We start from the raw sequence: 27236 nt of genomic DNA on the forward strand, positions 1-27236 counted from the left end.
GATGAGGTGTTCACCTATAAGTGGAACAGAGTCAGACGTTGCCGGCATGATTTCAGCGACCAGCAGCATGAAGACGGTTAAAGAGAGCAGCACGGTGATACCTGCAGAGGGATTCAAAACACATCAAGTTTCATGCCAAATCAACACGGTTTGAACCATTTAAAGGAACAGACCATCCCGCCCAAAAAAAAAAAAAAAAAAAAGGAGCAGTGGTTGGAACCATTTTGGACTTCTTCAGCAGACCAGCAGAAAAAACAACCAGCACTTCATCATCATCCTGGTTACTCCAGATAATCCTGTTAACATTTTTCTGCTTTCAGCAGAAAAAACTGCTCACAAGGAAAAAAAAAGTCTTCTTCAGTCAATTCTGTTATTGTCTTGAAAAAGTGGGACATTGTTTCTGAAGGGAGACGTTTTCGTTCTCTCTCTTTGCAAATATACAAACAACGGTGAATTTGCTTGTTTTGCTTCTTTGGAGATTTGAGGCACAAATACAGAAAACAGCACATAGTAAGTGTCTTTGCTGGTTCTCCACCAGACTGTTGTCCTTTTTCTGCACAGCATCAGATGGTTCACCATGCAGACCTCGATGACATTCATCCTCTTGACTTTGGTCCAAAAGATTAATAAAAGTACACACAAAACTTTATTCACTCTGGTGTGTGCAATATCTATGTTCATTTTGGTGAACGTGCACAGAGACGGGGCCGACCACAGTGTCGGGGGTTTTATTAAAAAGAAGACCTGAAAGTTCAGCTACAATTTACCAGAAGGTACATCTGAGATTCAAGCCTAGATTTAATGTTTTGGTGAAAGAAAACCCTCCTCTGTACCATTCATCATGAAGCTGTATAACTGGGAATACAAAATACAAAACATGCACTGTGCACAATTTCTCCAATCACAGCCACAGAAGCCTGTAACTGCTTCTGGGTGTCTTGGTGGCTTTCCTCACTCTTCTCCTCAGTTTTTGAGAACTGTCAACTCCACACAGATTTACCACAGAGTGCCATACTGTTTGTATTTCTTTGTAATTGATGTAAATAAAATTCAAGACATATTTAGTGACTTGGAAATGTTCATGTATCCATCCCTGACTCGACTGAAGAAAACTGGCAATTAAACTGATTATTACAGGTATTATACCGAAGGGGCTGATTACTTATACAACCTATCATCTTGGCTTTTTATTTTTAATAAATTTATATGAAGTTGTAGAGATTTACTTTCAGTTTGAGTCTAAGGAAGATAATTTTAGAAAATCTTATACTGAGAAGCCTGATTTACTTTTTAACAAATTATTTATTATTTAAATTTAAATTATTTAAATTATTTTATTTAACAAATTATTTAACAAACTTTTTAACAAATTAAAAAAGGTGAAATACCTGAGGCTGAATACTTTGCAAGCCACTGTAGATATAAAATATCTACAGTGGCATTAAAATATTTTCAATGTAAAAGTTAAATATCCCCTAAATCTGCAATACTGATCAGATCTAACTCAGATGTAGTCTATCATTGAGAGTGCCCGTTTGCACCTCAGTGTAACAAATGAGAGTGATTCTGTCATGTTCCTGCCCATGATGGGTTCATGTCCTAGGTTTTGGTTCTCCAGGTTCTGAATCTTCAGTGTTTTATTTATATTATGTCAGGTTGCCATGGTCATGCTTCAGTTATGATTGTTTTTGTTTTTTTTTTTTTTTATCTCTGCGTATCTTTTCTTTAGTCTTAGTTTCATTCTGTTTATCACATTTATTATATTATACTTTAGTCACAGGGTTTTGTTATTATTTATCTTCGGTGTTGCTTATCTGATTATGTTTCATTTGATATTTATTGCATTTTATGTTTATCAGTTAGCTTGTTTTATTTATTGCATTATTCTGTAGCCACTGGGTTTGTTATTCTCTTTTATACCAGCAGTTTGTTTGTCATCATCATGTATTGCAGAGGTGGCTACGTTCGGTCCTCGAGAGCCACCTTCCTGACACTCTAAGTTGTCTCCCTGCTCCAACACACCTGAATCCAATGAAAGGCTCATTAAAGGTCTGCTAAGGAGTCTTTCATTGGATTCAGGTGTGTTGGAGCAGGGAGACAACTAAGAGTATCAGGAATGTGGCTCTCGAGGACCGAACTTGGCCACCTCTGATGTATTGTATGTCACGTTTATGTCTAAGTCAGTGTTAGTTCCATCCGAGTTTAGTTTAATATTAGGTTTCTTGTTTTTTCTCCCTTTTCTAGACTAGTCACAGTATTTTTAGTTTTGTCCCTTTAGTTTTGCTCATGTTAATTGTTTGTCTTGACCACTTCACATTTTTCAGTTAGTTTTTCTGTCACTTACTTCTCTTGCTTTGCACCACTTGTTTGCCATCTCACACTCTCTTGCCTTTTCCCTCTTCTTTGATTCACAAACTCCCCCCCCCCCCCCCCCCTTTCCAGAACCTTCCATGGACCTGCTTCACATCACCTTGATTAGTCTCCTCCCTATTAACTCATTGAGTGCCAGCCATTTTCAAAATTCAGAACATCCCAGTGCCAGGATTTTTCAGCATTTGAGTGTTTTTTCAAGACCCATAGAAAATTGAGTTCTATGTCCCTGTCAACAACAAACATACCAAAAGAAACTTCAGACTTTCCTTTATCATCAGAAAAGAAACATTTGTTTGTACCTCTTTCCATTCTTTAGTAATTGTCTGCAGAACATGGATGGGTATCACTAAAAATGCTGATTTCTGACAAAAAAAATGAGAAAATTGGCTTTTTGTGACAAGCAACATTTCAAGGAGAAAATGTCTTTGATTATAATTGTTTTTGCTTCAGTGACATCTCAAACATTATGAAAAGTGATCCTATTGTACAATGCACCAAAAAAAAAAAAAAAAACCGTCAGGGGGGGACTCCGTCTGTCTCTTCTCTTGGCGGTGCGTCTTTTCCCTCTGGCTCCCGCGTATCAGACCTTTTTATTTTTTTCAAAAACCTGGATTTGAATCACGTGTGCTTGCATGAGCCTGTCGATTGCGTCATTTGCTTGTAAGCAGCCTTTGTGTGAGGTGTGTGTTGTGCGCTTGGCGTTTTTTCATTCCAAGGAAAAAGACGGAACGACTGGAGCAGTGCGACTGCATCACAGTTTGACAGACAGCCAGATGGAAACCATTCGGATTAGGAGCGGTACAACCATAAGACGTCCGCACAACAGTGGAGAGCGAGCCGCGCTCCAGTCCACACTCACACTGCTACCACCCACAGAATGGGTTCCCTTGTGATTACAACTCTAATTTTTTTACACAAGCTAGATCAGCTGATTACCCGCCCTCCATAAAAAAATGTAATTGGGGCAATAACGCATCTTTGGCGCTGAGCGTTACTATCTGAAAAGACGCGTTTAAGCGTCAATGGCACTCAATGAGTTCATACCCTCACAGTCTCACTACTCACTGCCAGACTGTTGATGTCGTGTCACTTTCCAGCCTCTGTCTCGTGCTTAGTTTTGTCCTGTTTTACTTGTTGGTATTTTGACCTTGCCTGTTTTTGACCTCGAGTTTGTCTTGCCTCTGATAGCCCTAACACTGTGTATTTTGATCTGTGCCTGTTTATTGACTATGCCTCAGCCTCTAGTCCGTCTACTACCTCTGCCATGCTGCTGAATCACACATGTACCGACCACCAGCCTGTTGTACCCATTAAACCTCTTTTGAACTCTATCAGTCGTGTGAGTTTGCAGTTGTGTCGATACAGTTTATGCCACGCCTGATAGATTGAGGCACTTATTTTAAGATATAATGTAAAATGTACACCAAATGGGCTTTTTAATATTAAATTCAAATGTCCACAAAATCCACAATCCGGATCAACTTCGTCAGTCAATAAAGCACTCAAATATGAAAGAAATTTGAACATTTGTTCAATGTTAAAGAACAGGGATTTTTTCCAATCTTCCAAGATTTTTCCTGACTTTGATATTTGACCTTGAAAATTCAATCAGATCACGCCTGTGAATCCTTTGTAAAAATTTCATAACGATATATGAAAAATTGTGGGTTACAGGCTGTTCACAAACCGACAGACAGACAAACGGGCTGAAAACATTACCTCCTCATAGCTCTGTTGGCGGAGGTAATGAAGTTCTGTCAGGGGCATTTATACTCTGAAGGAGTTGATTTAACACTATGACCTGAGCGTTATCATTGTGTGATGTTTCAGGAGGAGTTGCACTGAAAGTTCTCACCCAGGGAGATCTTCTCTCCAGAATCAGCAGGCAGGAGGAAGACGAGGAGTGCGAGGGTGGAGATGAGGACACAGGGGATGAGGAGGTTGAGTCCGTAGTAAAGCGTTCTCCTCCTCATCACCACCGTGAAGGTTACATCAGGGTAAGGCTCCTTACAGCAGTCGTAGAAACGCTCATTTCTCCGTCCTGGAACCTCTGCAAGCAAACCATCACAACGTACTGTCACAGTCACCCCAACGCTCAAAAACTAAAAGATGAAGCAGATATCAGGAGACAAAGAGAAAATCAGGAAAAAAACTCATAAAGGCACATATTGCTTTAAAAACAAAATGTGTCAGAGGGCTGGTGCCCCCTCTGCACGCTTCAGATATTAGTTTATATATGAATTATGAATACATGTCAGCAGTACATGCAGTGCACTTTGAGTCAGCGAATACAGTGACCATATACGACTTCATATTCTGACTTCATCATGATGTCACTCCTACCAATCAATCACAGTTCCTTTACTGATCAATATGAGCTTTCAGTCAAATCTCTAGCTACATTGGTAGCAGAAATATTATGATAAAAGGGATTTTAGGCTGTGTTTTTGCTTGACCGTTAACCAATCTGTTCCAAACCGTTACTCATCTGGAGACAAAACCCAAATAATATTCACACCAAGTTTGGTGAAAATCCATCCAGCTGTATTCTAGTTAATTTATTCAAACACAGGCAAACAATATATAATATCCTGCTTATACGGCGGTGTATAGGGTTTACAGAAATGCAATTTTTGTGAGTGGGAGGCGGCTTTGTACAAATGAAACCAGGTACGACCTAGTAACACAAATTAATTAGTATAGAATTTGGTCCACGTGCCTTGAAATTTAACCAATTCCCCCCAAATTGAGCCAATTTGGGAGGGAATTTACAGGCTCCAAACAGTTATGAGATTGAGCCAGACTTTCACGATCACACAAAGTCAAAGGTCAGTTCACCAAGAGAAAGATGATAGGACTTCATATTAGTGTTTAATAGTAAGCGTGAGACATATCTTTATCCAAATCTTTTCAAAGCCATTCTAAATAGCCCACACACACACAAACACACCATAGTATATGCGTTGTGTGGTGTGTGCGTGTGTGTGTAAAAGCTAATTTTTCTCAAAATCTACATGACTTTGTCCTTTGTCCGTCCACAAAGCATAAAACCAGATAACAACTCCCAAGCTTTGCCGTCCTCCAGAAGAACGCCTCAGGTCTGGCTGCGGTTCATTTACTATGTGTCACTGGGACTCTGGTTTTAATTGCTCCTGCTTGATGGAGGAGCAGGATAGAAGGGGTAAATGTTGCTGCAGAGATTTTCAATTACATCCTGTCTGAACGGCTCATTGAATGAACAATGTCTAGACAGAAGAGGTCCACTCATCTCCTACATGACTTTTTTCATTCATTCAGGCACAGAGGAGACTGAGCTCTCCTGGGGGCCCTGAAATCATCATTAGTAAATCTTCCTTGTCTCATCTTCTGGCTGTTCTTTTAGATGTGGCCACAGCAGATCATCCAGCTCCATCTCTTCTGTCACACAACATCTGTACATCCTCCTTCACCACAGCCACACACCTCCTCTTTGCTCGTCCTCAGCTCCACCCTCAAATTTTTGTTAGGAGATTTTTTTTCTTGTATAAATTGTATAAATTATGGAATGGGCTGCCCACTCATATCAAAATGGCCCCCACCTGGATACTTTTAAATCTCATTTAAAAACATATTTTTATTCCATGGCTTTTAATACTGCATGAGAGTTGCGGACTTCTGTCTCTGTTTTTATGTGTTTTTATCTTTTAGTGTTTTATCTTATCTGATAGCGTCCTTTGTTTTTCCATCAATCCATCCATTTTCTTCCGCTTTATCCGGGGGCGGGATAAAGCGGAAGCTTTTGTTTTTGTATGTTTTAATCTACTGTATTTTAACTCATTTTATTTTTTATATTCTATCTGTTGTGCAGCACTTTAGTGACCTTGTTGTTAAATGTGCTATACGAATAAGGTGGATTGGCTTGGATTACCATATAATCATATCATCAAATTAAATTTTCTTTGTGATGATTAAAATGCACACTGCAAAAACTGATATCTAAGAAAGTAAAAAAAAAAAAGACATTTAAAGAAAATGAATTTTTGTCTAAATACAAAAATAATCTTGTCAAGCATTTTTTTTTTTTACAAAAATTTTTAGAAAAAAAGTCTTATTTTCTTGTTTTTTTCCAGCTCATATCAAGCTGTATTTAACCAGTAACAAGGAAAAACACTGGATTTCAAATCATCCAAGCAACGGAACTAGACTGTGTTCCTTATTTTAAGACAGAGACTAATCTTAAAATAAGAATTCTGTCTAGTTTTAAGGCACATTTTAATTATTCAGTGTCTAGACATTTTGCTAGTTTGAGAATTCTAACAATGTACATTTTTCTTACCCCATTGGTTTTGCTTAATACAAGACAATTTGGCTAGATTTTGGATTATTGTTTTATTTTAAGAGGGGCAATTTTTGCAGTGCACAAGGCAAAAATAGTGCGACATGCAGGTGAAATCTGAGAGTTATTAATAAATTAAACCCCTTAAAGGAGCACATTTTCATAGGAAACTGCAGAGCCTCAGGCTGCATCCTTCAAGAATTTTTCCTTGATAAAATCAGAACATTTGGGCTTAAGTTTCATTTTAAATGTCACTCACTGGCTGAATGATCAAACAGTAATAAAAATCAGCCGGCCCGTCAGCTTTGGGGTAGAAGTTGGTGGCAGCTTCACGCTCACCCCAGCAGGCCCAGTGGGGTCACCAGCAGCAGGAAGCCATAATTACCAGCAGATTAACACCGAACATGAGGGATGATATGGAAGTCCTCCATCGTAAGCAGCCAGATGGGTTCAGCTGCTTCAGAGAGCGAACACCCCGCTGTGCTCCGCTCGTCTGGCTGAAAACTCCAAAAGTGGTGAACTAATTAAACCAGCAGGTTTGTTTTGCTGCGCGCTCAGTGTCCCAGTCAGATGTCTCACTGGGAGATAAGCTCACAGGGTTTCCAAAACTAAGAAGTTTGAAAAAAAAAAAAATACTGCAGCAGCCAAATATAAATAAGCAAACAATCTCTGCAGCTTCACACCTCCTGACCACCCACCTACAAGGTCCCACTCCCCGTTGGCGATGTATCCGGTGATGTCAGCGTGGACCATCTGCAGGTCCAGAGACCAGCCACCATAAGTCCACGAGCCAAACTTCAGGTCACATCGCTGCACATCGAACGGAAACCAGCGGACATTGATGTAGCAGGTGCTCTTAAATATTCCTGAAAAAAACAAACAAAAAGGTTGCCATTCTGAGCCAACTATTACATTTCACAATAATTAAAGTTATTTTGAAATGTGGTATTTCCACCTCCTGTGATCCAGATTCAACACAACTGAAAATGTTTCCGTTAACACAGAATAAAATGGGTTCATCTGTTCCTGCTAAAAACCAACAAACCGGTGGAGGTGAAGATATAAAATAATCATTAAAGAGGGAAATCACAGGAAGATTTAAACACCAAGAAAAAGAGAGATTAACTAGAAGCACTCAGAGAGTGCAAACCTCCGCCAAGGCCATGGGTCACTGACGCCATAACATCTACACGCCGTGGAATCATTGAACCTAAAAAAGTCTAACAATGATGTTTGCTCAGTAGTAAAAAAAAGTTTCATCTGCTGTGACTGGATAGCATGTATCCTTAGCGCTTGGCATCACAGTTATTGCAACTTGCACCTTTCCCAGAAGCTACTGTCATCTGAGCACTGATATTGATATTGCATGTGCTTATAGACAAAAACAAAATAAGAGACAAAATTCAATTATTATTCAACTAAACTGCAAAATATATTAATTTTTTAACATTTATGAAACACTTCTCTAAACAAGGCCATAGGGTCACTGACCCTAAATAGGCACAGTGATCTATTTCTTTTTGTCTCTTTCTCTAAAATTGTATATAATAATCATTAGATTATAATATATAAACAAAAATAAATTTAAGAAATATTACAATTTGAAAACAAATGCACCCGAACGTGATGACAGCTGCAACTGCTTAATGCTAACTTTAACATTTAAAAAATTTAATCACTTGTTCCTCTTGTCATTTCCAACCACTCCACAAAATTTCATCAAAATCTGTTCAAAACTTTTTGAGTTATCCTGCTGACAAACAGACAGACAAACAAACAAACGCGACTGAAAACATAACCTCCTTGGCGAGGTAATTATTGTTTGGATGAGCAATCAGGAGAAAACATATTTAGTTTCATCAACTCAGGTCAGTGTTGGGAGCAGATGCTGATGCAGTAAACTTAAAGTCCATTACATTACTTTGGAAGACTGGAAGCCATCCAGGGTGTCCATCAATGAGTCCTGGAAGGAAGACGATGGACAGACAGGTTTATGGATGGATGGACAGACGGACTGACAAGTGGACAGATGGAAAGATAGGTGGATGGATGACAGACAGATGGCAGACAGATGTATGGATACGGACTGACAGGCAGACAGATGACTGGATGGATGGACAGATGAATGATGGTGAGACAAACTGAGGGGTGGACAGATGGATAGATAGGTGGATGAATGGATGTATGTATAGATGGATGGCTAGCTGGATGGACAGACAGACTGATAGGTGGACAAATGGACAGATGAGTGGATGACAGACAGATGGATTGACAGATGTATGGACAGACAGACATACAGGTGGACAGATGACTAGATAGGTGGTGGATGGATGGAGTAGACTGGTGATGGATGGATGGATGGATGACAGACAGACAGATGAATGCATAGACAGGTAAATTGGTGGATGGGTTGATGAATGGATTTTTGGATAGCCAGATGAAAAGATGGATGGGTAGACAGGGATGGATGACAAGTGGACAGATAAATGACAGTTGGACGGCATGGATGGATTCAATATTTCCAAGCTCTGTCTCTTTATTCAGATTCCCCAGAACAGAATGATTTATGTTCTCAGCAACACCAACATTTCACCAGTTTCTGTGAACTGGATCATCTTCTAGGTGTCCGGAAACAGGGGGTGCTGTTGGACCAGGTCAGTCTGGAATGCTGCTGGTGAGAAACGGAGACTGAAAGCAAGTGTGTTGTTAGTTTGCTGTTTCAGTACCGTTGCTGCTTCAGTGACTCAAATTAATTTGAATCAGTCAATGTTTGCTCAAGGGCACTTCAGCAGATGTTGTGGCAGCTGCTTAAATCAAACCTGAGGTTTCCTCTGCTGAGAGCAACAGCTGACAAGTTTATCTTGCAGAACCTGGCTCTCGGTACAGTGGTAATAGAACTGGAACTGCTTTTATTACTTATTGATTTCTGATAGGCTGATGGTTTTCCTGCTTGGATGGAGCCGCTTGTGTCAGAGACCAACGTTAAAAGCGCACACATACAGGACAAGAAGCCTCCTGATTCTCCTCCACAATGTGAAATACTTGAAAAGCAGAAGACACTTTTGAGATGATAGAAATGTTTGAGCTTTTTGGAAAAGTGTGTAACTAACATGAAAGTAGCTTTTTGCACACGGCAGTCATACATACACTCAGGTGAATCTGGATACGATTACACTCATATGTACGCAAGTGCGATAAAAATAGTCGGTAATACAAATTCATGTGTGTCTGTAGCATGGCCCAAGCAGAGGGTCACCCCTTTGAGTCTGGTCTGCTTGAGGTTTCTTCCTCAAATCATTAGAGGGAGTTTTTCCTTACCACTGTTGCTCTAGGGGTTTGGTAAGGTTAGACCTTACTTGTGTGAAGCACCTTGAGGCAACTTTGTTGTGATTTGGCGCTACAATATATAATGAAAATAAATTAAACTGAATTGAAAAATGTGAACATCAGTCAGGTGACAAAATTCCCGTTTGTCCAGTCTCTTCCAACAGTGGAAGAGAATTTTAGTTCACTGATTAATCTATATTGTCTGTGCTATTTTTTTTCTTTTTTGGTATTTGTTGTTTTGAGTGTGTGTGTATATATATATATATATATATATACACAACCCCTGGCAAACATTATAGAATCACCGGCCTCGGAGGATGTTCATTCAGTTGTTTAATTTTGTAGAAAAAAAGCAGATCACAGACATGACACAAAACTAAAAGTCATTTCAATCGCAACTTCCTGGCTTTAAGAAACACTATAAGAATCAGGAAAAATAATTGTGGCAGTCAGTAACGGTTACTTTTTTAGACCAAGCAGAGGGAAAAAAATATGGACTCACTCAATTCTGAGGAATAAATTATGGAATCACCCTGTAAATTTTCATCCCCAAAACTAACACCTGCATCAAATCAGATCTGCTCGTTAGTCTGCATCCTAAAAAGGAGTGATCACACCTTGGAGAGCTGTTGCACCAAGTGGACTGACATGAATCATGGCTCCAACACGAGAGATGTCAGTTGAAACAAAGGAGAGGATTATCAAACTCTTAAAAGAGGGTAATCATCACGCAATGTTGCAAAAGATGTTGGTTGTTCACAGTCAGCTGTGTCTAAACTCTGGACCAAATACAAACAACATGGGAAGGTTATTAAAGGCAAACATACTGGTAGACCAAGGAAGACATCAAAGCGTCAAGACAGAAAACTTAAAGCAATATGTCTCAAAAATCAAAAATGCACAACAAAACAAATGAGGAACGAATGGGAGGAAACTGGAGTCAACGTCTGTGACCGAACTGTAAGAAACCGCCTAAAGGAAATGGGATTACATAAAGAAAAGCTAAACGAAAGCCATCATTAACACCTAAACAGAAAAAAACAAGGTTATAATGGGCTAAGGAAAAGTAATTGCGGACTGTGGATGAAAGTCATATTCAGTGATGAATCTCAAATCTGCATTGGGCAAGGTGATGATGCTGGAACTTTTGTTTGGTGCCGTTCAAATGAGATTTATAAAGATGACTGCCTGAAGAGAACATGTAAATTTCCACAGTCATTGATGATATGGGGCTGCATGTCAGGTAAAGGCACTGGGGAGATGGCTGTCATTACATCATCAATAAATGCACAAGTTTACGTTGATATTTTGGACACTTTTCTTATCCCATCAATTGAAAGGATGTTTGGGGATGATGAAATCATTTTTCAAGATGATAATACATCTTGCCATAGAGCAAAAACTGTGAAAACATTCCTTGCAAAAAGACACATAGGGTCAATGTCATGGCCTGCAAAAAGTCCGGATCTTAATCCAATTGAAAATCTTTGGTGGAAGTTGAAGAAAATGGTCAATGACAAGGCTCCAACCTGCAAAGCTGATCTGGCAACAGCAATCAGAGAAAGTTGGAGCCAGATTGATGAAGAGTACTGTTTGTCACTCATTAAGTCCATGCCTCAGAGACTGCAAGCTGTTATAAAAGCCAGAGGTGGTGCAACAAAATACTAGTGATATGTTGGAACGTTATTTTGTTTTTCATGATTCCATAATTTTTTCCTCAGAATTGAGTGATTCCATATTTTTTTTCCCTCTGCTTGGTCTAAAAAAGTAACCGTTACTGACTGCCACAATTTTTTTCCTGATTTCTTATAGTGTTTCTTAAAGCCAGAAAGTTGCCATTTGAAATGACTTTAGTTTTGTGTCATGTCTGTGATCTGCTTTTTTTCTACAAAATTAAACAACTGAATGAACATCCTCTGAGGCCGGTGATTCCATAATTTTTGCCAGGGGTTGTATACACTCAACAAAACTATAAACGCAACACTTTTGGTTTTGCTCCCATTTTGTATGAGATGAACTCAAAGATCTAAAACTTTTTCCATATACACAATATTACCATTTCCCTCAAATATTGTTCACAAACCAGTCTAAATCTGTGATAGTGAGCACTTCTCCTTTGCTGAGATAATCCATCCCACCTCACAGGTGTGCCATATCAAGATGCTGATTAGACACCATGATTAGTGCACAGGTGTGCCTTAGACTGCCCACAATAAAAGGCCACTCTGAAACGTGCAGTTTTATCACACAGCACAATGCCACAGATGTCGCAAGATTTGAGGGAGCATGCAATTGGCATGCTGACAGCAGGAATGTCAACCAGAGCTGTTGCTCGTGTATTGAATGTTCATTTCTCTACCATAAGCCGTCTCCAAAGGCGTTTCAGAGAATTTGGCAGTACATCCAACCAGCCTCACAACCGCAGACCACGTGTAACCACACCAGCCCAGGACCTCCACATCCAGCATGTTCACCTCCAAGATCGTCTGAGACCAGCCCTGGGACAGCTGCTGAAACAATCGGTTTTGCATAACCAAAGAATTTCTGCACAAACTGTCAGAAACCGTCTCAGGGAAGCTCATTTGCATACTCCTCGTCCTCATCGGGGTCTCGACCTGACTCTTGTTCGTCGTTGTAACTGACTTGAGTGGGCAAATGCTCACATTCACTGGCGTTTGGCACGTTGGAGAGGTGTTCTCTTCACGGATGAATCCCCGTTCACACTGTTCAGGGCAGATGGCAGACAGCGTGTGTGGCGTCGTGTGGGTGAGCGGTTTTCTGATGTCAATGTTGTGGATCGAGTGGCCCATGGTGGCGGTGGGGTTATGGTATGGGCAGGCGTCTGTTATGGACGAAGAACACAGGTGCATTTTATTGATGGCATTTTGAATGCACAGAGATACCGTGACGAGATCCTGAGGCCTATTGTTGTGCCATACATCCAAGAACATCACCTCATGTTGCAGCAGGATAATGCACGGCCCCATGTTGCAAGGATCTGTACACAATTCTTGGACGCTGAAAATGTCCCAGTTCTTGCATGGCCGGCATACTCACCGGACATGTTACCCATTGAGCATGTTTGGGATGCTCTGGACCGGCGTACACGACAGCGTGTACCAGTTCCTGCCAATATCCAGCAACTTCACACAGCCATTGAAGAGGAGTGGACCAACATTCCACAGGCCACAATTGACAACCTGATCAACTCTATGCGAAGGAGATGTGTTGCACTGCATGAGGCAAATGGTGGTCACACCAGATACTGACTGGTATCCCCCCCCCAATAAAACAAAACTGCACCTTTCAGAGTGGCCTTTTATTGTGGGCAGTCTAAGGCACACCTGTGCACTAATCATGGTGTCTAATCAGCATCTTGATATGGCACACCTGTGAGGTGGGATGGATTATCTCAGCAAAGGAGAAGTGCTCACTATCACAGATTTAGACTGGTTTGTGAACAATATTTGAGGGAAATGGTGATATTGTGTATGTGGAAAAAGTTTTAGATCTTTGAGTTCATCTCATACAAAATGGGAGCAAAACCAAAAGTGTTGCGTTTATATTTTTGTTGAGTGTATATATATATATATATATATATATATATATATATATATATATATATATATATTATGGTAAAGGGGTGGGTGTTTATAAGTTTTTGCTTCCGCCTACACCCTTTCGGCTGCACAAAACTGTGAAATTGTTTATAAGTTTTTTTGTTTTACGAGATTTTTTTTTGTTAAGTATGTGTGTGTGTGTGCTGAATAAATGCATTCATTCACATTCATTCATTCATTCAAGTGCAGGATGTATGGGTGTAGGAGTTCTACAAATTTGAGCATTACTTTGGATTCGTGCAACACTTTTGTGTACTTGTGGACTTGCACAGTATCAGAATTCCAATGTAATTTAAGTCCAATTCTGGAATTTTCCACCTGTGCATAAGGCACAGAGAGCTGGCTCTTACTCTATTCAATACATTTGTTGGTGTTAGGTGCCTTTGTTAACAAGGAAAGGGTTGCTGTCCATGACTTTGTAGAGGATGCTGTGCAGAATCCATGGACATCCTGAATGTAGCACTTGAGATGTTGAGTGAGGTATGTCTGCATTTGCAATTGTTCTGGATCAAAATGTCCTGGACTCGGTTATCAGAAGTGTATCTGTGTGTAGTGAAAGTTGACATTCATGTCTCTGGGTCCTCAGCCTGTGAGGTCGAGAGACACTTGTGAAGATCTTATGGAGTCATGATCTCGCTGGACAGAGTTTGGTGCTGTTTGGTGATACCAGTATCTTTTCAGGAGAAAGCAGGTCCAAGTCTTGTGCGTCATGTCTTACTTTACGGTTGTCGGACGTGGATGCTAAACAGTGAGTGAAGAAGACAACTGGATGTCTTTGGTGTTGGGTCTCTGGACTAACTTTGTGTCAGACAAGCCATTACTTAGTGAAACTAAGACTTGAACTGCGAAGGAAGATCAACTGTGATATTTTGGCCATCTTCTCTGTGCATGATTCAGCATGCAGGCATCTCAGCTTCAAGGAGTCCAGCTGCCGGAGAAGACCAAAGGGACACCCACGTTTCACGGGCTGTGGCAGACATGTGGCTCCTTTTGAGAGTTGGGAATGGACTGATTGTCTGCCTGGGTGGTTCCCATCCAGAACTCAATGCGGCTCTGTAATGTGGTGAATGCTGCAGCACCAGCATGTGCTCCCAGACACTTGATCCGCAGAATACATCAATCACACAACAGAGGCTTGAGACATTTAGACCTTTGTTTCAGTGTCATTTTATAATGTCAGCAAACAGACTTAAAAAAAAGAAAGAAATATAGAGCTCAAAATGTGTTTAAATCCATGTTGTGCCTGGAAAAGGCTAATCACGTCACAATCAAACTTAAAACATGTCCAAAGTTAAATGTCATGAATTGAATACAAACTGTACAGAAGAAGGGAATGGAGGTGTAAGCAGGGGAGATCCAGAGTGCATTCTGGGAGCGCTACCTGGTGGCAGGTACTGGCAGTAACCAGAGGAATTAACCAGGATGTTGGTGTGGAAGGTGGCGTCAAACCTTTCATCAGCACTACAGTGACACAGACAGAGACAAAGACACAGACAGACGGGTGGACAGGTGAGCAGTTAGCATCCATCAGCTTGTTTACTGCTTCAGTACGTCGAACGAGTGATGTGGTAGAGTGAGATATGCAGTGAATGGGGTTAATGAGAGAGAGAGGGTGTGTTTTCACACAGAAATTTCCTCAACGTAAGATGGTCAGAAGTCCACACCACCCCATGTAAAGGACATGTTTGAATTTCAATGTAAAAAAAAAAAAAAGAAAGAAATCAAGAGCAATCAGACATTTCTGATGTCCACCAATCCAGATCACCTCAAAAATTCAGTGGAGTCTTCCATGTCCGTATCTGTGGTGCAAATTTGGTGAGAATTCGTGAAGTGGTTTTGACGTAATCCTTCAAAGCCTATATAAAGTGAAACTTAATCCCGAATCCATATCACCTTCAAAATTTAATGGAGTCTTCCATGGTCTCATATCTATCTGTGAGAAAAATTTAATTAAAAACCCGTGCAGTTGTTTTGACATAATCTTGCTAACAGCCGGACGGATGGACAGACAGACAAATAAATAAATGCAGATGATTTTATTAACATCCTTAGTGGGCGTAATAAGGGAGGTAGTCAGGTGAGGTATGGAGTAAATGGGGTCAGAGAGAGAGAGAGAGAGAGAGAGAGAGAGAGAGAGAGAGAGAGAGAGAGAGAGAGTTTCCACATCAAAATTTACTCAGTATTTTAAAGAAATTCACCAACAGTGGTTACATTCCAAAACTCAAATAACATGCTTGCAAGTTCAAATGGCAACAAGAGAACTTGACCCCTGAGAGACCTTGGTCTAGATAAGAACCCAGCCTGCGTTAGGTTTAGGGTTGTGTTAGGGTTAGAGTTGGATTAGGGTTGGTTTAGGGCTGTGTTAGGGTTGTGTTCGGGTTGGTTTAGGGTTGTGTTAGGGTTAGGGTTATGTTAGGGTTGGTTTAGGGCTGTGTTAGGGTTGTTTTAGGGTTGCGTTAGGGTTGGTTTAGGGTTGTGTTAGGGTTTGGGTTGGTTTAGGGTTGGTGTAGGATTAGGGTTGGGTTAGGGTTGGTTAAGGGTTGTGTTACGGTTGTGTTAGGGTTGGTTTAGGGTTGTGTTAGGGTTTGGGTTGGGTTAGGGTTGGTGTAGGATTAGGGTTGGGTTAGGGTTGGTTAAGGGTTGTGTTACGGTTGTGTTAGGGTTGGTTTAGGGTTACAGTTGTGTTAGGGTTGTGTTTGGGTTAGGGTTGTGTTAGTATCCAAAAACGTTTCTTTAAATGTTGATCCTGTGCACATTCATCTCATTACATCCAGCTGCAGCGGCGTCACCTCTGACAGCCTGCTGGGATCAGTGCACAAGGATCAAACTTTGCTCCTCAACACTGCTCCGTTAATGAGCTGTAATGCTCATCAGCATCCGGCAGAGAGCCTCCCACAGCCGCTCGTCGCCATCTGCTCTGATGTGTTTGTTAACAGTGCAGTGGTAATCCGGGGAGGAGGATCTATCGTTGGCGCTGATAAAAGGAGGGAATTAGCTGAATTAGCATGTTTATTGAATCATAACTGAGGGGTGGTGAAAATAAATCTGGAACCAAGTCAACATCCTTGTTTGGAGAGTCTGACTGTGAACACTGCAGATCCAGCAGGAGAACAAGTAAAGCTGCTCCGCTGTTTCCAAACATGGATTCCAAAGAAATTCCAGAAGTGCAGAATCTCTGGTAGTTTTATGACGGCTCCAAACTGCACAAAACAGGAGTTGGGTTGTAAATGTGCAGACCTGGATTGGCCCGTCACATTCAGTCACAGATAGTCCAACCTACACCTTTTTAGAATCTTTATGATCAGACAAATAATATGATTTAATATGATTGGAGCATTGTAAAATTTTGACCCCTGTATAATCCTTCATCGACCCCTACATGGCTACAACTACAACCCTGGGGTGCCCACCATAGGTTTTGGTGTAGGCCATGGTACACTGAGGCAGGATTGTAAGTGTTGTTTAGTCCCCTTAAGTGGTACAAAAAACCTGCTTGACCCATAGACTACATCGGTTTCTTGGTCACACTGTCTGTGTCCTTGAACAAGACACATAATCTGGATTGGTTCAGTCCACCCCGCTCTAAATGTGTGCCAGCATTGCCCGGGGAAGTAACCTGCAATAACCTGGCATCCCATCCAGGGGGAGTCATAGACTCTCATTTACTTCACACTACGGTGTCCACGGATAAGCGCTGACTCGGTGACCCTCAGGGATAGTGTAGGATGCACATATGCTGGGAAATGACAAATATGAAGATGGGTACCTATTATACAGCAGGATGTCGGGCCTCCAGATCTGATAATCGGGGAACCGGACGTTGGTCACTCCTGGATAGTCAGACATGTTCCACTGCAGGTAATAATCTGTCCAGTACTGTGTGCACACATATGAAGAGTAACATGAGACAAATGTTCACCAAAAATTGAACTATGTTAAGGGTGCATTCACGCAGTTACCCGATGTTTGCTGATGGAGAGTGAAAAGTTGATTAACGTCAATCAGCCCCGAGGTCGGCCAGACTCCACAGGAACTAAGTCGACGTCAGTCGGGGAATGCTGATGTTCATCATGGTCCCACAAAAGATTTTCAATATGGTTTTGTCACAAGCTGAACCCACTACCACTACATCAAGTGACGCAATCGCAGAGTTACATCAAGTGTATATAGGCTATGTCAAGTGATGTCTCAGAAGTTCAGTCGACAAACAGCTCTGCCAATCTACACTACTGCTCCGCGGTTTGCCCTACCAAAGCACCCGGCCTCCAATGGCAAAAGGTGAACTATGTCCTGTAGTAAGTCAGTGGATGTCACCAAATGTTGAGTTCCGTCAGTACAACGTTGCCCTCTGCTGAGCTACGTCGGCCTGCGTTGAAAATGGGAAATTTTGAATTTCGTTTCACAGAAAGTTTTGAGAATCTGCTTCGACAGCCAACGCGAGTCACTTCACGTCAGTGTGAATGAGCTCTAATCTATATACAAATGTAAAAATGTTCTTAGTCATTTACATACTGTGGTTTTATCAGTCCATATGGACTTGTTGTTTTGGACTAGCTGTTATTAGATATATTTGTGTGTTTATATATCATTTTATTATTTTGTATTATTTGCTATTTGTTTTGGTATTACGTAATTACTTACGTAAATGGTTATATTCTTAGGTTGATATATTTTTAGTTTGTCATTTGCCTAAACGTGCATGATGAACTGGGTAGAAGTGGTTTCACCACTTAGAACAAAGAGATTCAAGTTACAATATAAACTAGGACTGCAAGCAGTCATATACGGGCCCTCGTTCCGCGCAACCACCTACCCAGGCCAGTGGGTGCCCTTGTGACCACATGTGGGCATGTGCATGCAGGGGCAACCACTCATCACACAGTTAAAATTTTAAACAAATCACACAATGCATCAAGGAGTTATGACATGTTGATTGTTCATCCACTAGGGGGCGCTCAGTGTACAAACAGAGGGGCTGGGTGTGTTCAGGGGCCAACTGTCATCATACATGTGAAGTTTCAAGTCAGTCAGGCAAAGCATGAAGGAGTTATCATGACTTGATGTTCCATGGCAAAGGGTCAAAATGGCGGCACCATAGCGGCCACACCCTTCAACATAGAGAAAAGCTTTCGATAACTTTTGGTCAGTATCATCTTTGGATGCTGTCAAAGAAATTTGAAGTGCATTGGACAAAATCCCTAGGAGGAATTCGTTCAAATACAACATGTGGAAATCATTTCAAAATGAGAAGAAAATGCAAAATGGCTGACTTCCTGTTTGGAGTAGACTCATGGTGCAAGAGACTGGAAAGTTTCAAGGGGGCGCTATTGAGGTATTTTGCCCCGCCCACGGGTGATGCCGCTATGAATTGTAAGAGGTTGTCGTGCTTGACCTGTGTTTCAATTTTTATGATGATATGACAAAATTAAAGCCGTCAAAAGGAAGAACGTAATTTCATGGCGAATAGGCAATATTCGGCACGCCGCCACACGGATGCCGTTACTTGTAACTTCACGGCGATCATCGCCTACGTTCACCAAGTTGTTCTGCATGTTTTAGAAGTGGAAGGAAGTTGATGGGGTTAAATATATGACTTCAGTACCTGTTTAAGTATAATGTTCATATGGCGAAGGGTCAAAATGGCGGCACCATAGCGGCCACACCCTTCGACATACAGAAAAGCTTTCGATAACTTTTGGTCAGTATCATCTCTGGGTGATCTGGAAGAAATCTGAAGTGCATTGGACAAAATCCGTAGGAGGAGTTCGTTCAAATACAACATGTGGAAATCACGCCAAAATGAGAAGGAAATTCAAAATGGCGGACTTCCTGTTTGGAGTAGACCCATGGTGCAAGAGACTTTTTTGTACGTTTATGCAAGTCACACATGTGTACCAGTTTTCATCTCCCTACTCCAAAAAACCCCTATGTGGAGGGGTTTTTGAAAGTTTCAAGGGGGCGCTATTGAGGCATTTTGCCCCGCCCATGGGCGACGCCCCTATGAATTGTAAGAGGTTGTCGTGCTCGACCTGTGTGTCAATTTTCATGATGATGTGACAAAATTAAAGCGGTCAAAAGGAAGAACGTAATTTCATGGCGAATGGTCAATATTCGGCACGCCGCCACACAGACGCCGTTACTCGTAACTTCACAGCGTTCATCGCCTACGTTCACCAATTTGTTGTGCATGTTTTAGAAGTGGAATGAAGTTGATTGGGTTAAGTATGTGACATCAGGACCTCTTAAAGTAAAAATAGGACATTTCCCACCACCACTGGGGGGCGCTATGGCGCAGGTGGGAACCTAAGATATGTAAATGTTCCGGGGCGGAGCCCTCATCATCTCCAGCAAGTTTGAAGGATCTACGATGAAGTATGTGGGCGTGACAGCCGTTCGAAGTGAAATGGCGTGCTCCGAAAAGCTCGCCAAAGTTTGACGACCCCTAGCAGCCATGCCTTTTGACTTAACTAGAATCTTTTGATAACTTTTGATTACCATTGTGTTGTGATGATTTGGACCAAATTTGAAGACAATCGGATGAAATCCCTAGGACGAGTTCGTTCAAATGTAAGTAGTGGAAATGGCCAAAAATGGCAAAAATTTGCTCAAAATTGAAACTTAAAATCAAAATGGCCGACATCCTGTTGATATTTCACCATGACAGTAAGAGACTTTTTCGTGCGTCCCGGCATGGTAAATATGTGTACCGAATTTCGTGAGGCTACGATGAAAAAGCCCAATGAGGAGGGGTTTTTGAAAATTTCTAGGGGGCGCTATTTCGCGATTTCTCTGCGACCATGTGCGAAGCCCCCAAAATATCGAATTTCGGATCTGGCCGAACGACTTCGGAAAGTTTGGTGAGTTTTTGAGCATGGGAAGAGGCCGAAATTTCAATTTCAAGAGTAGAATAATAATAATAATAAATAATAATAATAATAATAATAATAAACAGTGCAATTACAATAGGGTCCTCGTAGGACGTTGCCTACTCGGGCCCTAATAATAATAAATAATAATAATAACTAGGACTGCAAGCAGTCATATACGGGGCCCTCATTCCGCACAACCGCCTACCCAGGGCAGTGGGTGCCCTTGTGACTACATGTGGGTATGTGCATGCAGGGGCAACCAGTCATCACACAGTTAAAATTTTAAACAAATCACACAAAACATCAAGGAGTTATGACATGTTGATTGTTCATCCACTAGGGGGCGCTCAGTGTACAAACAGAGGGGGCGGGTGTGTTCAGGGGCCAACCGTCATCATACATGTGAAGTTTCAAGTCAATCAGGCAAAGCATGAAGGAGTTATCATGATTTGATGTTCCATGGCAAAGGGTCAAAATGGCAGCACCATAGCGGCCACACCCTTCAACATAGAGAAAAGCTTTCGATAACTTTGGGTCAGTATCATCTTTGGATGTTGTCAAAGAAATTTAAAGTGCATAGGTCAAAATCCGTAGGAGGAGTTCGTTCAAATACAACATGTGGAAATCATTTCAAAATGAGAAGAAAATTCAAAATGGCCGACTTCCTGTTTGGAGTAGACTCATGGTGCAAGAGACTTTTTTGTACGTCTATGCAAGTCACACGTGTACCAATTTTCATCTCCCTACTCCAAAAAAAAAACCCTACGGGGAGGGGTTTTTGAAATTTTCAAGGGGGCGCTATTGAGGCACTTTGCCCCGCCCATGGGCGAGGCCCCTATGAATTGTAGGAGGTTGTCATGCTTGACCTGTGTTTCAATTTTCATGATGATATGACAAAATTAAATCAGTCAAAAGGAAGAACGTATTTTCATGGCGAAGGGGTGATATTCGGTATGCCGCCACACAGAAGCCGTTACTCGTAAGTTCTCGGCGATCATCACCTATGTTCACCAACTTGTTCTGCATGTTTTAGAAGTGGAAGGAAGTTGATGGTGTTAAGTATGTGACATCAGTACCTGTTTAAGTATAATGTTCCATGGCGAAGGGTCAAAATGGCGGCGCCATAGCGGCCACACCCTTCGACATACAGAAAAGCTTTCAATAACTTTTGGTCAGTATTGTCTGTGGGTGATGTGGAAGAAATTTGAAGTGCATTGGACAAAATCCGTAGGAGGAGTTCGTTCAAATACAACATGTGGAAATCACGCCAAAATGAGAAGAAAATTAAAAATGGCTGACTTCCTGTTTGGAGTAGACCCATGGTGCAAGACACTTTTTTGTATGTCTGTGCACGTCACACGTGTACCAATTTTCATCTCCCTACTCCAAAAAAAACCCTATGTGGAGGGGTTTTTGAAAGTTTCAAGGGGGCGCTATTGAGGCATTTTGCCCCGCCCATGGGCGACGCCCCTATGAATTGTAAGAGGTTGTCGTGCTCGACCTGTGTATCAATTTTCATGATGATGTGACAAAATTAAAGCCATCAAAAGGAAGAACGTAATTTCATGGCGAATGGTCAATATTCGGCACGCCGCCACACGGATGCCGTTACTCATAACTTCACGGCGTTCATCACCTACGTTCACCAATTTCTTCTGCATGTTTTAGAAGTGGAATGAAGTTGATTGTGTTAAGTATGTGACATCAGGACCTCTTAAAGTAAAAATAGGACCTTTCCCACCACCACAGGGGGGCGCTATGGCGCAGGTGGGAACTTAAGATATGTAGACGTTCAGGGCAGAGCCCTCATCATGTCCAGCAAGCTTGAAGGATCTACGATGAAGTATGTGGGTGTGACAGCCGTTCGAAGTGAAATGGCGTGCTCCGAAAAGCTCGCCAAAGTTTGACGACCCCTAGCAGCCACGCCTTTTGACTTAATTAGAATCTTTTGATAACTTTTGATCACCATTGTGTTGTGATGATTTTGACCAAATTTGAAGACGATCGGATGAAATCCCTAGGACGAGTTCGTTCAAATGTAAGTAGTGGAAAAGGCCAAAAATGGCAAAAATTTGCTCAAAATCGAAACTTAAAACCAAAATGGCCGACATTTCACCATGACAGTAAGAGACTTTTTCGTGCGTCCTGGCATGGTAAATATGTGTACTGAATTTCGTGAGGCTACGACGAAAAAAGCCCAATGCGGAGGGGTTTTTGAAAATTTCTAGGGGGCGCTATTTCGCGATTTTTCTGCAACCATGTGCGAGGCCCCCAAAATATCGAATTTCGGATCCGGCCGGATGACTTTGGAAAGTTTGGTGAGTTTTTGAGCATGGGAAGAGGTCGAAATTTCGATTTCAAGAGTGAGAATAACAATAATAATAATAATAATAAATAATAGTAATAATAATAATAATAAACAGCGCAATTACAATAGGGTCCTTGTAGGACGTTGCCTACTCGGGCCCTAATTATAATATGTCCTGTTATTGCGTGGATTATGAGCGGGGGCTGGACCTGCCTTTAACGCCCACGGGGACCAATAAGGGAAGGATTTTGTGAAATAGGGTCCGCCTTCATCACGCCCATGTTGTGTTTTATAAAAACTGTTTTAGTCTTTTGTTTGTGGTTCTGAACGGATGGATCTCCTGAGAGAAGAATCCAGGCCTGTTTTTCACTGTGACTTTGAATAAATTTAAATAGAGAAATAGTTTGTCTTTGTACTTTGTAAGGGACAGTATTACAATAAGAACCGGGTGAAATTAACATGTGCAACAGCAACATCCTCCACTGTTTATCTAGGGTTGGTTTATGGTGGCACCAGGATAAGAAAGGTAGTTTAGATCAAATTTGTGCCACCACACCCTCTAGTTTCTCCTTGGGGCTCCTAAGACAGTCCCAGGCCAGATGTGTTCTAGGTACATATACCTTGGAGTTCCGCAGGCATCCTAATTAGGCACCTGAACCACTTATGGCTAATCAGAACTTCTTTGGAATGATTGAGCTCCTCATCCTGCCTTTAAGAGGGAGTCCAGCTGTCCAAACTCATTTCAGCCACCAAACTCCACAATCTCAATCCTTCAATCAACAATTTCAACACTAAAACCCCAGAGATCCTGTCTAGAATTATTCCCTCTTTTTCACATTTATTACCTCCACCAGGAAGAAACAACGAGATGAGCGACGGCACAAATCAAGAACTGAAGCCGAAAGACTCACTGGTCCTGTGAGGCTTTAAAACATCAAGTCTCCAAGGAGTAACCTTTCCACCCGAAACATACCGAATAGGACACATTAGCGGAGCATCACTTTACACACATGCTTAGGACCTGATATGGAACCTAATTAAGTTGAGACGGCTGCATGAAATAGGCTTAGGAAGCTGTGCTAATGAATTTCTCCAGCAGCTCTGACATTCACAGCTGACAAAAGGCAAAAAGGAAGAGCGTCTCACTCTGCCACGATGGAGAACAAGGTGGAAAATCTTTCGGTGTAGGAGAAGAACTGCGGAGGATGTGGAAGCAGAAAACAAATCTGGGTCAGCTAGCAGAACAGGTAAACTCCTCAGAAGTTTCTGGGTGCCTGGAAACAGGAAGGATTGAACTGTTTGGCTGCACCTTTTTGGTGTCAAAATCCAACCTCTCATCCACATTGTGACACCTGGGTAAAGGATTGAGTAGCAGATTGCCTGTTGGGGCAAAACATGGCGGGGGCCTTGTGTGCCCTGTGGGCGCTGCAGTAACCATGAAGGCTCAACAGGAACCCTAAATACAAGACAGCTGAGGGGACTCTGGTGAAACAATTAGTCCAGAATGGCGGATCAGATGGAGGAGATGAAGGCTTGCAACCCAACAACTCTGAAGGTGGTTGAAGGCTGCAGCACGTCCTCAGAGCCCCATCATCTGGGATTTTCCGACCAGGCTAAGGATCTGTCAAAATCATTGTGTTTGTCGGCGTACAACGACATTCCCACGTGAAACAAACCCACGCACAGGCGTCTCTAGATCAAGGCAAGCGGGCTGGGCCTGTTCCATTTTTGGGAATTGATTGGGAGATGGTCTTCTTTGCCACCAAAGGATTGCCACAATGAATTGTATCGTGTACCTCACTGTGTACCAAAGTGTGGGCCACACCCCCCCTGGTTGGTGATGACGGTAATGCAGGTGGGCCATACAGGTGTGGATCTAGCTTCAGGTGGAAGTGTTTGATTTGGTTTGATGTGCCAAAGGCATGCTCCTACTAGTCTTTTCTTGCATTGTAATTCAATGTGGGAAGTAAAATATTGACTCTCATCATAGTTTTTAAATACAGAAATTTTTATTTTAAACACGTGAATTTTTCTAATTCTGGATGCTGTAGCATTCATCAATCAGCCTTCAGTTATGCAAGGCCTTTCCTGTAATTCATCACGTGTTTGTTCAGCGGCTTGGGGGGGAACCCCTCTAGATCTGCCACTGAGATGTAGAGGAGGATGTAAGAAATGCTGTGTTTTAACTGTCTGAAGCTGCTAATGTCTCTTATGTATCCCCGTGGAAAACCACAGAGGAGAAGAATTAGCCTTTCAGAACCATCTGACAGCCAAAGTCTTGGATGTTAGTGGGGTTGGGGGGGACAACACCTCCGCAGATCTACCATTGAAATGAGAGGTCATTAAAACAAAATTTTTCGGGCAGGCGTTTCAGAGTCCCCAAGTGCAGACTGAATAGATATAGAAACTCCTTTGTTCCTATATCAATCACAGTCCTTAACAAATATCATAAGAAACACCGCTAACAATCAGGTTCAGTAGGAGGTCTTAGTATTTGTATGTTTTTTATCTATTTATTTATTTATTTTTATTCTTTTTACTTTTTATTCATTGTTATTAACTGTTTATGTCTTGTTCTGTATCTCTGTATGGGTCATGATTTCTGAGAAGTCCAAGACAAATTTCCCCACGGGGACATTAAAAGTTTCTATCTATCTATCTATCTATCTTTTAAAAAGTCTCACATTTACACACTCATATCTATCGATAGATAGATACACACACATGCAAATATACATACACTGAACAATAATATAAATGCAACACTTTTGTTTTTACTCCCATTTTTCATGAGCTGAACTCAAAGATCTAAAACATTTTTTATATATACACAAAAAACCTATTTCTCTTGAACATTGTTCACAAATCTGTCTAAACCTGTGTTAGCGAGCACTCGTTTGCCAAGATAATCGATACCACCTCACAGGTGTGGCATATCAAGATGCTGATTAGACAGCATGATTACTGCACAGGTGTGCCTCAGGCTGGCCACAATAAAAGGCCACTCTGAAATGTTCACTTTTATCACACAGCACAATGCCACAGATGTCACACGTTTTGAGGGAGGGTGCAATTGGAATGCTGACTGCAGGAATGTCCACCAGACCTGTTGCCTGTGAATTGACTGTTCATTTCTCTACCGTAAGCTGTCTCCATAGACATTTCAGAGAATTTGGCAGTACATCCAACTGGCCTCACAACTGCAGACCACATGTAACCACACCAGCCCAGGACCTCCACACCCAGAATGTTCACCTCCAAGATCGTCTGAGACCAGCCACCCAAACAGCTGCTGCAACAGTCAGTTTGCAGAACCAAAGAATTTCTGCACAGACGGTCAGAAACCGCCTCAGGGAAACTCATCTGCATGGTTGTTGTCCTCATTGGGGTCTCGACCTGACTGCAGTTCGTTGTTGGAACTGACTTGAGTGGGCAAATACTCACATTCAATGGCCTCTGGCTGTTGATCAACTCTATGCCCAGGAGATATGTTGCACTGCATGAAGCAAATGGTGGACACACCAGATAGTGACTGGTTTTCTGACCCCCCCCCCCCCCCCCCCCCCAACCAAATAAAGCAAACCTGCACATTTCAGAGTGGACTTTTATTGTGGCCATTCATAAAGTGAGACTTGTATATTATATTCATTCATTACACAGACTGATATATTTCAAATGTTTATTTCTTTTAATTTTGATGATTATAACTGACAACTAATGAAAATCCCAAATTCAGTATCTCAGAAAATTAGAATGTTAAGACCAAAAAAAAAAAAAAAAAAACGACTTCTAGAAATGTTGGCCAACTGAAAAGTACGAACATGAAAAGTATGAGCATGTACAGCACTCGATACGTAGTTGGGGCTCCTTTTGTCAGAATTACTGCAGCAATGTGGCGTGACAGAGTCGATCAGTCTGTGGCACTGCTCAGGTGTTATGAGAGCCCAGGTTGCTCTGATAGTGACCTTCAGCTCTTCTGCATTGTTGCGTCTGGCGTGTGACATCTTCCTCTTCACAATACCCCATAGATTTTTTTATGGGGTTAAGGTCAGGCGAGTTTGCTGGCCAATTAAGAACAGCGATACCATGGTCCTTAAACCAGGTACTGGTAGCTTTGGCACTGTGTGCAGGTGCCAAGTCCTGTTGGAAAATGAAATCTGCATCTCCATAAAGTTGGTCAGCAGCAGGAAGCATGAAGTGCTCTACAACTTCCTGCTAGATGGCCGCGTTGACCTTGGACCTCAGAAAACACAGTGGACCAACACCAGCAGATGACATGGCACCCCAAACCATCACTGACTGTGGAAACTTTACACTGGACCTCAAGCAACGTGGATTCTGTGCCTCTCCTCTCTTCCTCCAGACTCTGGGACCTTCATTTCCAAAGGAAATGCAAAATTTACTTTCATCAGAGAACATAACTT

The 27236-nt window shown here is 41.7% G+C and overlaps 1 protein-coding gene across 1 annotated transcript in view; it reads right to left on the reverse strand.

The window, feature by feature from the left end:
• Nucleotides 1–27236, reverse strand: part of LOC117515160 (neuronal acetylcholine receptor subunit alpha-7-like) — a 47311-nt gene that overhangs the window by 14852 nt on the left and 5223 nt on the right. The window contains exons 4-8 of the mRNA XM_034175639.1: nt 17402–17511; nt 15017–15096; nt 7387–7554; nt 4229–4423; nt 15–101 (exon numbers count right to left, since the gene is read on the reverse strand). Of these exons, the coding sequence (XP_034031530.1) occupies nt 15–101; nt 4229–4423; nt 7387–7554; nt 15017–15096; nt 17402–17511 (640 nt within the window). The remainder of the gene's footprint in view (nt 1–14; nt 102–4228; nt 4424–7386; nt 7555–15016; nt 15097–17401; nt 17512–27236) is intronic.

Source organism: Thalassophryne amazonica, chromosome 8 (genome assembly GCF_902500255.1).
Source record: "Thalassophryne amazonica chromosome 8, fThaAma1.1, whole genome shotgun sequence".
NCBI lineage: Eukaryota > Metazoa > Chordata > Actinopteri > Batrachoidiformes > Batrachoididae > Thalassophryne > Thalassophryne amazonica.